This window comes from Chroicocephalus ridibundus, unplaced genomic scaffold (genome assembly GCF_963924245.1).
Source record: "Chroicocephalus ridibundus unplaced genomic scaffold, bChrRid1.1 SCAFFOLD_26, whole genome shotgun sequence".
Classification (NCBI taxonomy): Eukaryota; Metazoa; Chordata; class Aves; order Charadriiformes; family Laridae; genus Chroicocephalus; species Chroicocephalus ridibundus.
Window position 1 is genome coordinate 20,260 of NW_026961775.1, and position 14,121 is coordinate 34,380.

The 14,121-nt window shown below is 60.1% G+C and overlaps 2 protein-coding genes across 3 annotated transcripts; both read left to right on the forward strand.

Moving 5' to 3' along the window:
• Window positions 1-5,224: 5,224 nt before the first annotated feature.
• On the forward strand, window positions 5,225-9,506 carry LOC134509684 (ADP-ribosylhydrolase ARH1-like). Of its 2 annotated transcripts, XM_063322264.1 has the most exons (7): window positions 5,225-5,270; window positions 5,367-5,590; window positions 6,505-6,603; window positions 6,690-6,795; window positions 7,271-7,350; window positions 7,423-7,606; window positions 8,418-9,487. In XM_063322264.1, exons 1-7 carry the CDS (start codon window positions 5,260-5,262, stop codon window positions 8,788-8,790), a joined length of 1,077 nt encoding a protein of 358 aa, XP_063178334.1. In that variant the 5' UTR covers window positions 5,225-5,259; the 3' UTR covers window positions 8,791-9,487. The 2 variants fall into 2 exon arrangements, with proteins under 2 accessions (XP_063178334.1, XP_063178335.1); XM_063322265.1 differs by lacking the exons at window positions 6,690-6,795; window positions 7,271-7,350 and having other exon boundaries at window positions 8,418-9,506.
• Window positions 9,507-11,145: 1,639 nt separating this feature from the next.
• On the forward strand, window positions 11,146-13,335 carry LOC134509683 (leukotriene B4 receptor 1-like). Its single transcript, XM_063322263.1, has one exon. It carries the CDS (start codon window positions 11,596-11,598, stop codon window positions 12,886-12,888), a length of 1,293 nt encoding a protein of 430 aa, XP_063178333.1. The 5' UTR covers window positions 11,146-11,595; the 3' UTR covers window positions 12,889-13,335.
• Window positions 13,336-14,121: the final 786 nt, after the last annotated feature.

Genomic DNA, 14,121 nt, shown 5'->3' on the forward strand with positions numbered 1-14,121 from the left:
TATCCCCTCATCCAGGTCATTGATGAACATATGGAACAGGACTGGACCCAGCACTGTCCCCTTGGAAAGCCGCTAGTTACAGCCCTCCAACTGGACTCCGCGTTGCTGATCACAACCCTCTGAGCTCTGCCATTCATCCACTTCTCCATCCACCTCACTGTCCACTCCTCTAACTGCCACTTCCCAAGCTGACCTATGAGGATGTTACGGGAGACTGTGTCAAAAGCCTTGCTGAAGTCAAGGTAGACATCGTCCACTCCTCTCTCCATCATCCACCAGTCACGCCATCATCAAAGGCTACCAGATTGGTCAAGCATGATTCCCCCTTGGTGAATCCATGCTGACCACTCACGATGACCTTCTCTTCCTCCTCATGCTTAGACATAACATCCAGGATGAGCTGTTCCATCACCTTTCCAGGGATGGAGGTGAGGACGACCAGCCTGTAGTTCCCCAGTTCCTCCTTCTTGCCCTTTTTGAAGACTAGAGTGACGTTGGTCTTCCTCCAGTCCTTAGGCACCTCTCCTGTACTCCAGGACCTTTCCAAGATGACAGAGAGTGGCTTCCCAATAACATCTGCCAGCTCCCTCAGCACATGTGGGTGCATCCCATCAGGGCCCATGAATTTGTTGGTGTCAGGTTTGCCTAAATGACCTCTAACCAGATCCTCCTCCATCGAGGCAGAGTCTTCCTTACTCCAGGCTCTCCCTCCTGTCTCCAGGGTCTGGGGTTCCTGAGGACCAGCCTTAGCTGTAAAGACTCAAGCAGAGAAGGCATTCAGTAACTCCGCCTTCTCTGCATCCTCCATCTCCAGGGCACCCACCTCATTCAGCAGCAGGCCCACATTTTCCCTCGTCTTCCTTTTACTGCTGATGTACTTGAAGAAATCCTTCTTTTTGTCCTTGACATCCCTTGCCAGGTTTCATTCCAAGCAGGCCCCGGCCTTCCTCATTGCATCCCTGAGTACTCTGACAGAGCTCCTATACTTCTCCCAAGTGTCCAGTCCCTTTTTTCTCCACATTCTGTGAACTTCCTTCTTCTGTCTGAGTTTTGCAAGAAGCTCTGGATTGTGCCAGAGCACTGAAACAGGCTGCCTGGAAAAGTTGTGGAGTGTCTTTCTCGGGAGCTATTTAGAACCCGCTGGGGTGTGTTCCTGTCTAGCCTGCTCCAGGTGAACCTGCTTTGGACCAGATGATCTCCAAAGGTCCCTTCCAATCCCTACGTCCCGTGATTCTGTGATACTGCGACAGGGGCAGGGATGCCGATACTGACCCGGATACACCCAGCGTGGCACACACCGGTACAGAGATGGACAAAATTCCACACAGAGATACTGCTATGGGTCAACCCCACCTGGACACCAGGTGCCCACTAAAGCCACTCTGTCCCACCCTCCTCAACTGGACAGAGGAGAAGAAACATAAAAAAAGGTCTGAGGGTCTAGATAAGGTCTCCGCAACTGCCATCATGGGCAAACCAGACTGAACTTGGGGAAAAAATTAATTTTATTACCACGTAAATAAGAGTAGGGTAAAGAGAAATAAAACCAAATCTTAACACACTTTCCCCCCATGCCTCTTGTTTTCCTGGGCTCAACTTCACACCCGTTTTCTCTACCTCATCCATCTGAGTGATGCAGGGTGGGCGGGGAAGGGGGGTTGGGGTCAGTTCATCACACATTGTCTCTGTCTCTCCTTCACCCTCAAGCTCTTTCCTGGCTCCAGCGTGGGCTCCTCTCCATGGGACACAGCTCTCCATGGATTTCTCCGATGTGGGTCCTTCCCACGGGCTGCAGATCTTCACAAACAGCTCCAGAGTGGGTCCCCCATGGGGTAACAAGGTCCTGCCGGCAAATCTGTTCCAGCGTAAGCTCCTCTCTCTCTCCCCGTGGGCCCACAGGTCTGTCACATTAAAAGGATTGTAGTTCCGATATTTGTCTCTTAGAGTTCCCAGAACTTTCGCTGATTTACTATCAGGGTCCCAGCAAAGGACTTTCACTAAGTCAGTTTCACAATTAATCGAGATCAGTCTAGCAAAAATAATACTGTAGTTTCAATATTTCTTTGTCAGTGTCCCACCAAAGGACTTTCACTTAATCAGATTCAGGAATAATCGAAATCGGTTATTTTGTTGAGAGTGATAGTCGCAGATTCGAGCTTGCCGTTGGTAAACTCACTGACTACAATAGCACTTAATTAATTAGGGTTACTATTGCTAGCAAAAATAGCAAGAGTACAACAACCTGGGGTAACATTCCCCAGAGGGGGAAGGCGCAGCGCTTACCCAGCACAGTGTCACTGCCTGGGGTGGAGGGAGAGAACGCAGACCCTCGACTGCTCCCTCGGGTATCAAGTTTCTTCTCTCCCCATTTAACAGTCATTTTCTCCATCCTTTTATCCCCCAAATTCCCAGGCTTCCCTCCCCTAGGTGATGTGTAGTATGATTTGGGTGGAAAGATGAGTGCTATAGTCATATATGTTTAGCACGATCTCTGAAATCTTCATTAGCATATACAGGGGTGTCAACTCGTGCATGACCCACGGGGTTTGGGGGTGTTCTGTGCCCATCCCGGCCCTGACCCACGGCGTTTGGGGTGCCCCGTCCCTGGCCGGTGTGTGACCCATGGCATTTGGGGGTGTCCTGTGCCCATCCCGACCCTGACCCACAGGTTTGCGGTGCCCTTGTTGTGGCCGGTGCGTGACCCACGGGGTTTGGGGGTGTCCTGTGCCCATCCCGGCCCTGACCCACGGCGTTTGGGGTGCCCTTATTGTGGCCGGTGCGTGACTGTGGAATAATTACTAAATTGGCCAAGAATACAAAAATAAAGCATTGTTCACACATTAAGGAAAGTCATAAATTCAAGAGGCTTCTGAGGTAGAACACAGCCGCAGCTAGCACACGAAGAATGCAACATCTGCGATTCCCTGTACAAGGTTGTTGTACAATCCCCGAGGTGTGAACACTCCTCCTTGAATACATTAATCATAATAAAAGTACATATGACTAAAGTCACTCAAACTCCACTTTGAAGATAAAAAAATAGTATAAAAATAGACTAAGAGAGAGGGGATGTCAGGGAAGACACCATCGCGAAGAATTCCACTGCTGATTTCCGGGATCAGTCGATGGGCTGAGCCTCTCTTCCCCCCCATAGGGACGCCTTTGGGTAAGACTTCGATTACACCGAGCGCTTTCTCGGGGACTTAGAAATTTCTCTAGAGAATCTCTACCCTACATTTATAGCCAGGCTGTATCGTTTATAACCTTGCTGCGTGTTTTGTATACTTTCATTTGCACGTGCTTTGCAGACAGTGTATTTATCACCGGCAATCCTAAAGAACCTGTATATCTGTTGTTTAAATAAACTGCACTGTTTCAGTAGCTAGTCGTTTCGCTTTCTCACTGAACGCGACCAAAACTTGAGAGAGGCCGTGCTAGTTCAGGAGCACGACTAGACTGAAGGTGCAGCCCACTATTAGCGTATCCAAACCATAACAGTTTAATACATATTAAACGCGATTGGACTGATAGTGCTGAATTGGGCATCACTCCGAATTTAAACCCAGCTGCACCTGGTCCCCCACCTCGGTGAGGAGTGTTAGAACGCAAGGGGGTTTATCTTCTGCCAAAACCGCTTGGCCCCTTTTCATGCAACAGTGACCCACAGGATTTGGGGGTGTCCTGTGCCCATCCCGACCCTGACCCACAGGTTTGGCCGGTGCGTGACCCACAGGGTTTGGGGGTGCCCCGTGCCCATCCCGGCCCTGACCCACAGGGTTTGGGGTGCCCCGTACCTGGCCGGTGTGTGACCCACGGGGTTTGGGGGTGTCCTGTGCCCATCCCGACCCTGAACCACAGGGTTTGGGTTGCCCTTATTTTGGCTGGTACGTGACCCACACGGTTTGGGGGTGTCCTGTGCCCATCCCGACCCATGGGGTTTGGGGTGCCCTTATTGTGGCCGGTGCGTGACCCATGGGGTTTGGGGGTGTCCCGTGCCCATCCCAGCCCTGACCCACGGCATTTGGGGTGCCCTTATTTCAGCCGGTGCATGACCCACGGAGTTTGGGGGTGTCCTGTGCCCATCCCGGCGCTGACCCACAGCGTTTGGGGGTACCCTGCCCCCTTCCTGATGCTCAACCGCAGGGTCCGGGGGCTTCTTTTTTTGGTGCCTGAATGGCCTCTTTGGGGTGGGGGCAGGACGAAACCTCAATTTCTGTTAAGTTCAAACCAGAAAAAATATAAATCCAAAACGAATTTTACTCCTCGTCATTCGCCTGTTTCACTACCCACAGCCTGTCACCCGCCCCACCCCCGGCACGATTTTTACCAATAGAGCAGAGATCTGTGCCTTGTTTGGCATAATTTGATTCAAAAAAAGAAAAAAACAAAAAGGAATAAAAAAGAAGAAAACCTATCACTGTGGAGCGGAGAGCTGCGCTTCTTTGGGGCTTTTCTTGGGCCTGCGCCCATGCTCAGTCGTAATTAGGGCTCTGCAGTTTAAGGGGGGGGGGGGGTTAACACCTCGCTGCCCGCTGCCGAACAGGAATGTTACTCATTTTCAAAGAGCAAAACCCAGCAGGGTTTTTTTTTGGTTGTTTTTTTATTTTTTATTTTTTAATGTGGGAGCCGCCCCCCGCCCCCTTCCTCCATGTTGGGCTGCAAATCGCCACCCCCAGCCTGGACGGGTTCCCAGTGTCAGAGGGATTTCGCCCCAAAATACGTGTTGTCGTCAAAAATACACATTTCTCGGGGGGTGGGGGCCGCTGCTCCTTTTCTCCCTCTCCCCACCCTCCCCGGGGGCCTGACGAAACCTCAAATCCTCCCCAAACTCCATCTCCTCCAAGTGTCCACTTTGGGTGTCCCCCCGCTCCGGCCCTGGCCCTTTTATTGCCCCCCGCCATGACACTTTGGGTGCCCCTCCATGAGCCTCCATTGCCCCTTTGAGCCACCCAGGTGGCCCCTGTCTCTCTCTTGGGTGTCCCCCTGTCCCTTTAGTGTCCGCCCGCCCCCCCCCAAAGCTGTGTCCCTTCGGGTACCCCCAGCCCCCTTTGGGGTCCCTCTTTGGGGATGTCCTTTTGGGGACACCTGGAGCCTTCCCTCCACTCCACCCCTGCCCTGGGGTCCCTCACCCCCTTGCCACGGGGACGCTGCCTCTGTCTGTGCCCCCCCCCCCAAGTCCCCCTAGTCCTCCTTAAGGGCCCCCAGCCAGTGCTGGCCCCATGCCCGGGGCCCTGACGGGCATCCCCAGCTGCCACCGCCATGGCGGAGACGTGAGTGTCGGCTGGGGGGGGGGGGGTGGTCCCTGGCACCCCGCTCCCAGCAGTGGGCTCCCCCCCCCGAACCCCACGTTTCCCCCCATCCCTCAGGGTGCCGCCAGTGGAAGCCTATGAAGCCGCCATGGTGCTGAGCGGGGTGGGGGACGCACTGGGCTACCGGGGGGGCCGCTGGGAGTACTGCACCTCCGGGCCCCACATCCACGCCGAGCTGGCCCAGCTCGGGGGGCTGGAGGCTATCACCCTCGAGCCCCCCGAGTGGCCTGTCAGCGACGACACCGTCCTCCACCTCGCCACCGCCGAGGGCCTGGCCACAGGTCCGGGGTTGGGGGGTTGGGGGGGGGGAGGCAGCGGTCTCCATTGCACCCCCACCCCCTGCCCAGGCACAGGGGAGGGTCCCCAGGGGGAGGGTGCCCCATGGCGGGGGGGGACATGTTGGGTGTCCCCTTTGTACCCCTGGGCTGGATGGGGGGGGGGGTCTCTGCAGGGTGGGGGGGTGTCCGTTACACCCCTGAAATGCCCGGGGGGTCCTGGGAGGGTTTGGGGTTCCCCATTGTACCCCAGACCAAACTGGAGGGTACTGGGAGGGGGTTTTGGGGGTCCCCGACCAGCCCTGGAGGGGGTTGGGAGCATCCTAATTCCCCCACACACACACTTTTTAGACATTCCCCATTTCCCCAAAAAATAAACTGTGGGCCCCTTTTCGGGGGTGGGGGGGGTGTCTTATTTTTCCCCACATTTTGTGGGAATTTGTGTTCCCTTTCCTCCCATATTGGGTGCTGGCGGCAGTGGCGGGAGGGAGAGGGGGGACACCATTTCTCCCTCCCAATCTGGGGGGTCCGTGTGTGTGTGTGTGTGTGGTGGGGGTGGGGTGGAATTACCCCTTTCCCACCCAATTTGGGGTGCTTGGGAAGATGCCCCATTTCTCCTGAGCTTTGCGGGGGGGGTTGCGGATGTTGTTCCCCTTCCTCTCCCGTTTCGGGGAGCCGTGGGCAGGGTGGTGTCCCCTTTTCCCTACACTTTTGGGGTTCCATGGGGGGGGATGTCCCCTCCTCCCCCCCCAGTTTTGGGTTCTCCATGGGGCGGTTTTCTCATTCCCCACCAGTTGGTTCCTCCTCCTCCCCATCCTCCTCAGCTTTTGGGGGGTGGCGTTATCTCTCCCCTCCAGTTTTGGGTGGCCAATGGAGGGGGGGTCCTCACTGACAAACACCCCCCCCCCCGCCACCCCCAGGCCTGGAGGGGGAACCTCTGCTGCAGGAGCTGGCTCGCCGCTACGTGGCCGCCATGGGGGACATGGAGGGGCGCAAGCCGGGGCCCACCAGCATCCTGGGTGAGTCGGGGGAGGGCAGCTGGTGCAGGGGGACAGGGGGTGACAAGATGTGTGTGTGGGGGGTCTCACCCCCCCGCCCTCCCCAGGCACCTCCCAGCTGCGGCCAGGGGAGCCCGAGGGCTATCGCATCCCCTTCAACCCCACCGGTACCGGCTGCGGGGCCGCCATGCGCAGCCTGGCCATCGGCCTCAGGTGGGGACGGGGACACGGGGACACGGGGACACGGAGGGACAGGGGGATGGAGGGGGACAGGGTGGGGATGGGGACACAGGGACACAGGGACACGGAGGGACAGGGGGATGGAGGGGGACAGGGTGGGGATGGGGACACAGGGACACAGGGACACGGAGGGACAGGGGGATGGAGGGGGACAGGGTGGGGATGGGGACACAGGGACACGGGGACATGGAGGGACAGGGGGATAGAAGGGGACAGGACGGGGACGGGGACGTGGGAACATGGGGGTACAGGGACATGGGGACACAGGGGGATGGAGGGGGACAGGGTGGGGACATGGCGGGGGATAGGGACACAAGACTTCAAACCTGGTGGAGCTGGGGACATGAGAGGGATGGGGACACATGGCGGGGATGGGGACATGGTGGGGATGGGGACAGGGAGGGGACAGGGCTGGGGACAGGGAGGGGACCAGCTGGGGACCCTGCAGGTACCCCCGCGCTGCGGAGCTGCCGACGCTGATCCGCGTGAGCATCGAGAGCGGGCGCATGACCCATCACCACCCCACCGGTGGGTGCCAGGCTGGGGGGACAGGGCCGCAGGGGACACTGGCACCCGCCTGACCCATCCACGTCCCCGCAGGCTACCTGGGGGCGCTGGCCGTGGCCCTCTTCGGGGCGCTGGGGGCGCGAGGGGAGCCCCCACAGCGCTGGGGGGCCGAGCTGCTGCGCGTTCTGCCCCTGGCCTGGGACTACGTGGAGGGCACCGGGGTGGCCGTCGGGGACAACGCCGCCGCCTGGCCCTTCTTTGGGGATGCCTGGCACCGGTGAGGCTCCGGGGGGGGGAAGGGGTGTCACTGGGAGCACTGGGAGGGGGCGGTGAGGATACTGGGAGGGGCTCGGGGGGTCACTGGTGCCTCTCTCTCCCAGTCCTGGTGGCATGCCATACTGGTGTCACTGCTCTGTGCCCCCACATCCCCCGTGTCCCCTGCCCCACCATCCCTGGTGTCACCCTGGTGCCCAGTTTGCCCGCACAGTCACCTGTGCCTCTCTCTCCCAGTCCTGGTGGCATGCCATACTGGTGTCACTGCTCTGTGCCCCCACATCCCCCGTGTCCCCTGCCCCACCATCCCTGGTGTCACCCTGGTGCCCAGTTTGCCCGCACAGTCACCTGTGCCCATCCTGTCCCTGCTGCCCCCGGTGTCCCCAGGTCACCAGTGTCCCCACCAGTGCCGCTGTCCTCAGCTGTGGGAAAGTGGCCCGACCCCACTTCCCTTCCCCCAGACCTCAGTGTCCCTGATGTCCCTTGGTGTCCCTGGTGGTGTCCCTGCTGCAGCCGCTGCCATGGTGCCCCCAGGTGTCCCACTTGTCCCTAGTGTCCCCACAGGTACCTGGTATGACAGGGGCTGCTGGAGACCCCCAGCCCCGTGCCCCCCGGTGTCACCGGTCACCCCGTTGTCACTGGTGACACCAATGACCCCAATGTCCCAAGTGACACCAGTGTCCCCCGTGACTCTGGTGGTGCACATGTCTCCAGTGTGACCCCGGTGTCCCTACTGACCCCGATATCCCCGGTGTCCCCACGTTCTCAGCGTCCCCAGTCTTCCCAGTGACACCAGTGTCCCCGTGTCCTTGCAGGTACCTGGAATCCCGGGGACTCCTGGAGGGCGGTGGCCCACTGAAGGTGCCACTGCTCCAGTCCCCGGCTGAGCGGGATGCAGCGTACCTGGGCTGGGCGCTGGAAGGGTGGCCGGGCCGCAGCGGCCACGACGCACCCATGGTGGCCCTGGAGGCCCTGCTGGCAGCTGGCGGCTCCTGGGAAGACCTGTGTGCCAGGGGGGTGCTGCACGGTGGGGACAGTGACTCCACGGGGACCATTGCTGCCGGGTGCTGGGGGCTGCTGGGGGGGCTGGCGCCCATCCCCCCCGGGCTGCACCGCGGCCTCGAGTACCGCGGGCGGCTGCGCGATGCTGCCCACCGCCTCCACGCGCTGGCCTGGGGGACACGCTGAGGATCCCCTGCCGTCCCCCTGCTGGGAAAGCCCCCAGGGTGCAGTGGGGACCTTCAGGGGGTCCTGGAGGGGCTCGAGAAGGGTCTTGGGGGGGGTCAGCTGGGACCTTCATGGGATGCTGGGGGGCTCAGGAGGGTCCATGAGGGTCAGCAGGAGACCCCAGAACCTCCTCGAGGAGCCCCAGTCACCCTCCCCCCAGTAAAAATGTGACCCCTCCGAGTCACTCTGTGTCCAGGTTTGTGCCCTGGGTGGGATCCCCCCCCCCAAAGTCAAGTCTGCTCCAGGCCAAGTTCTGGCCCCCCCAGAAGGCTCCTGGAAATTGAACACCTCGGGGGGCCTTTTCCTGGACTCTCTCCCAGTAAGTCCAGCTCTCATGTACTGGTGGGGCAGGACTGATGGCACCTGGTTGAAGGACACACAGGGTGGTGGGTCGCAGGGTGGTGGGTCGCAGGTTGGTGGGTCCCAGGGTAGTGGGTTGCAGTGTGATGGGTCCCAGGGTGGTGGGTCCCAGGGTGATGGGTCCCAGGGTGGTGGGTTGTAGTGTGATGGGTCCCAGGGTGATGGGTCCCAGGGTGGTGGGTTGCAGTGTGATGGGTCCCAGGGTGATGGGTTGCAGGGTGGTGGGTTGCAGTGTGATGGGTCCCAGGGTGGTGGGTCCCAGGGTGATGGGTCCCAGGGTGGTGGGTTGCAGTGTGATGGGTCCCAGGGTGATGGGTTGCAGGGTCGTGGGTTGCAGTGTGATGGGTCCCAGGGTGGTGGGTCCCAGTGTGACGGGTCGGAGGGTGGTGTCTCCCAGGGTGGTGGGTCCCAGGGTGATGGGTCAGAGGGTGGTGTCTCCCAGGGTGGTGGGTCCCAGTGTGATGGGTCCCAGGGTGGCGGGTCCCAGTGTGACGGGTCGGAGGGTGGTGTCTCCCAGGGTGGTGGGTCCCAGGGTGATGGGTCAGAGGGTGGTGTCTCCCAGGGTGGTGGGTCCCAGTGTGATGGGTCTCAGGGTGGCGGGTTGCAGGGTGGTGGGTCCCAGTGTGACAGGTCCCAGGGTGGTGGGTTGCAGGGTGGTGGGTCCCAGTGTGGTGGAACCCAGTGTGACGGGTCCCAGGGTGATGGGCACCCTGGGTGATGGGCACCCTGGATGATGGGTCCCAGGGTGATGGGTCCCAGGGGGAGATGGACACCCAGGGTTATGCCACCCAGGGCCATTTCACCTATGGTGACGTGCCACAGGGCGATGGGCCCCGGGGTGATGGCACCCAGGGAACAGGCCCCAGGTTGATGGCCCACATTGTGCCCAAGTGCTTCTACCACAGCCTTCGTTGATAAAAATGATCCTTGATCCCAAAATTACCCAGGAAATATCAGGATTATGATCAAAAAGTGCTTTATTTGAAGCCCTGTCTCTACTCTGGTGGAAAGAAAGAAGAAATTAAAAGGAAAACTATTTGGTTTTATTCTCCTTCAAACCTTTGTGGACTTCTGAGTTCTGGGAAAGTTCTTCCCATGGTGGCTGAAAGCCTTGGGTTGGATCGCAGCGTGGTCCCACCTGGAGAGCATCTGCCGAGACCCAACCTCATGAGTTTGGAGGGGCAAAAAAAAAAATGCAGCGGCGGGTGAAAAAGGCCAACCTTGCCCATTTCTTGTCTTGGGACACATCGTTTGGTCAAGGGCATTGTGGGAATTTTGGGGAAGAGCTGGAAGGGGAAACTTGGATCCTGCTGCAGGACATCTCCAGTCTTACCTCTCTTTGTTTGGACAATGGCATGATGGGAAATGGGGAATCCTTCAGCGTGGTGGGTTACGGAAAGGCACCTCTGTCACCGGGTCTTCTTCTCACTTGGGGTCACCCCGTCATGGGGGGCATCTGTTGGGGTTTGTCCCGATTTTAGGGCCAGAACCCAAAGGTTAGGACAGGATGGATGGATGGATGGATGGAGGGAAGAGAATGTACGTTGACCATACCACGCATAGAAGACGACCTTCCCTGTCCCCTCCACACCATCTCCATGAGCTCCCACCACCCCCACAGCCATGTGATGGAGCAACCAGACCGCCGCCTCCTGGAGGGCCTCCGGGAGGGGTTCCCTACCTGGTGGCAATGCCACCGCTTCTGTCACAGACACCCCCCTCACCAGGGGACAAATTAAGTCCACCATCCCTCCCCCACCATGTCCCCTTTGTCTCCCCGTGGTTTTCTTGCCTCCTTCCTCTTGCGCGAGCGTTTCCTGCCTGGGGCTGGGTGGAGGGGAAGAGGCACCTAACGGTCACGGCCACCGGCGGTGACAAGGACACCAAGGATCCACCAGCCCCACCAGAGGCTCCAGGAAGGAACATCTGAGCCCCCAAGGTACAGGAGGCTGGTGGGGTGAGAGGTCCTGGAGGGGCTCCTGAAAAATATGGGGGGCAACAACTAGAAGGTCTCGAAGGTGATGGGGAGGTCTGGTGGGGGGCAACTGGAAGATCTGGGTGGATGACTACGACGTCTAGGGGGGGTGGAAAGTGGGAGGTTTGATGGGGGCAAATGCGCAGTGTGGTGGCCCACTGGGCAATCTGGGGGGCAACTGGGAGATGCGAAGATAGAGGGAAAGAGCCCAGCGGGGTAAAGGAAGAAGAGGAGGAGACTTCAGAGAGCGGGGAGAAGGAAGGAGGGGTGGTGGGATGGAGAAGAAAGGGAGGGGCCCTGGGGAGGGGTGAGATGGGAGATGGGTTGGAGGGATGGAGGGAGGGACGGAGGAGAGATGAAGGGAGGGAGGAAAGGATGGAGAGGAGGAGGAAGGGTGGGATGGATGGAGGGATGGAGGTGTGGAGGGAGGGATGGATGAAGGGATGGGTGGAGGGGTGGGAAGAAGGAGGAAGGGATGGATGGATGGATGGATGGAGGAAAGGTGGGATGGAGGAAGGGATGGCGGGGTGGAGAGAGGGATCAGTGGATGGATGGAAGGATGGATGGATGGAGGGCTGGATGGAGAGACACCTGCATTTTCTCGGGAGGATTCTGTGTTCCCCCTCTTCCCACAGCCCCTCTCCACCACCGCCATCATGTCCTCGTGTCCTGCCAACACCTCATCCCCCCCCAACGCCACCACTGCCCCCGTCCCCGGTGCAGCGCTGGGGCTGACCCTGCTGTCGGTGGCAGTGGTGGTGGGGCTGCCGGGCAATGCCATAGTCCTCTGGGGCTGTGCCGTCACCCGCCGGCGCAGCGTCCCCGTCCTCCTCATCTTCCACTTGGCCTTGGCCGACATGGTCACCCTCCTCACCGGTCCTGTCTACATCCGGGCCTTGAGTGCTGGCCAATGGAACATGGGCTTGGCCGTCTGCCGTGGGTGCAACTACCTCTGCGCCGCTGCCATGTACGTCAGCATCTTCCTCATTGCTCTTCTGGCTCTCCATCGGTGCTTGGCGGTCTCCAGGCCAGCGACGACGGTGGTGACGGCAGGTGATCGTGCCGGACAGTTGGCTCACGGAGCGGCAGTGGTGACTTGGTCGGCGGCTTTGGTGTTGGCCATCCCATCCATCATCTTCTGGCAGGTGAAGGACGGGCACTGCAAGCGGGTGCACAGCACGAAGGCTTGGTTGGTGGTCCAAAATCTTCTGGAGACCATCTTGGGTTGGGCCCTGCCGTTGACCACCATAGCCACTGGCTACGGGTTACTGGTCTGCCGGTTACACCAGACCCGCTTGGCCCGGCGTGGTCACACCTTCCGCCTGGTGGTCGCCGTGGTGGTGGCCTTCGCTGTCGCGTGGGGACCTTACCACGTGGCCAGCTTGTTGGAAGTGGCAGCAGTCCTCCAAGGGGATGGGGGGATCTTGGAAGTGGCTGCCAAAGCCACCCGGCCACCAGCCACTGCCTTGGCCTTCCTCAGCAGCGCCATGAACCCCCTCCTCTATGCCTGCGCTGGGCGGAGGCTGCGCCGTGGCGCTGTGGGGTCTCTTCTGCCGCGGCTCCTGGAGATCTCGGCCATCGCTGGCAGCTCCCGAGGGACCGTGGCCAAGGGGACCACGCAGGGGGAGAGGGGCTGGAGGGGAAGGGAGCGGGGGGGGACAACAGGGGGGAAGGAGGGGACAATGTTGGAGGAGCAAGGGGGGCAGGGGGAGGGGGCCCCCTAAAACGAACCCCTCCCGCTGTTCATGCGTCCTCTTCTCCACCTCTCCATCCCTCCCACTCCCCGTCCACCTCCATCCCTCCCTCCCTCTGTCCCTCCATCCATCCCTCCATCCCTCTCTCCATCCATCCATTTCTCCATCCCCCCCTCTCTCCATCCCCCCACCATGTCCCCTTGGTGGCCCCACCCGCTCTGCCACCCCTTGCCGAGGGCTGGAGGAGAAACACGACACCTTGAGACCCCCCCCGGGGTTTCCCCCGGACAGTGATGTCACCTGTGTCCCTCTGTCCAGGTCAGGACCCCCGTGGGGCACAGGGTGGGGAGGGACAGTGGGGGGCTGGGGGGGCCCAGGGGCCCAGTTCTGGGGAGATACTGGGGGGGTCTCAGGTGGGGCTGGGGGCAGCAGGAGTGTCCCCAGGGGTGTGACCAGGGGGGCACCTCCCAGGAGGTCAGGGTATCCCTGTGGCACCTGGGGGGTGTCACCGGGGGGTACCCACCGGGTCCTGGGGGTGCCACCAGGGTGTCTCCGGGGTGTCATTGGGGCGGGACAGTGGGACCCACTGGGGCAGTGGGGGTGGGTCCGCCACACCGTGTGACGTCACGGGTGATGGGGGAGGGATGCCTGGCCAGGAACCCTCAGGTGTGACGTCATCAGTGACTGCGACGCCCACCCCCATCTACGCCCCATAACCTCTCACAGACCCCATAACCTCTCACAGACCCCATAGCGCCCCATAACTGCTCACAGACCCCATAACCTCTCACAGACCCCATAACCTCTCACAGACCCCATAGTGCCCCATAGCTTCTCACAAACCCCATAGTGCCCCATAACCTCTCACGAACCCCACAGCGCCCCATAACTGCTCACAGACCCCATAACTTCTCACAGACCCCATAGCGCCCCATAACTGCTCACAGACCCCATAACTTCTCACAGACCTCATAGCGCCCCATAACTGCTCACAGACCCCATAACTGTTCACAGACCCCACAGCACCCCATAACTTCTCACAAAGCCCACAGGGCCCCCTGTTGCCCCCCATTGCTGACTCCTCCTGCCCCATAGTCCCCCACACCCCACAGAGCCATTTCCCCGCAATCACGTGTCCCCGGCCAGGGGCCCGTGGCCGAGGGGCCGGCGGGGCAGCCCCACCTAATCACTGACCCACACCCTGCTCACCCTCTGCCGCCGGCCCCGGCTGCCCCACAGTGGCGCTGCCATGGGGCCACGTTG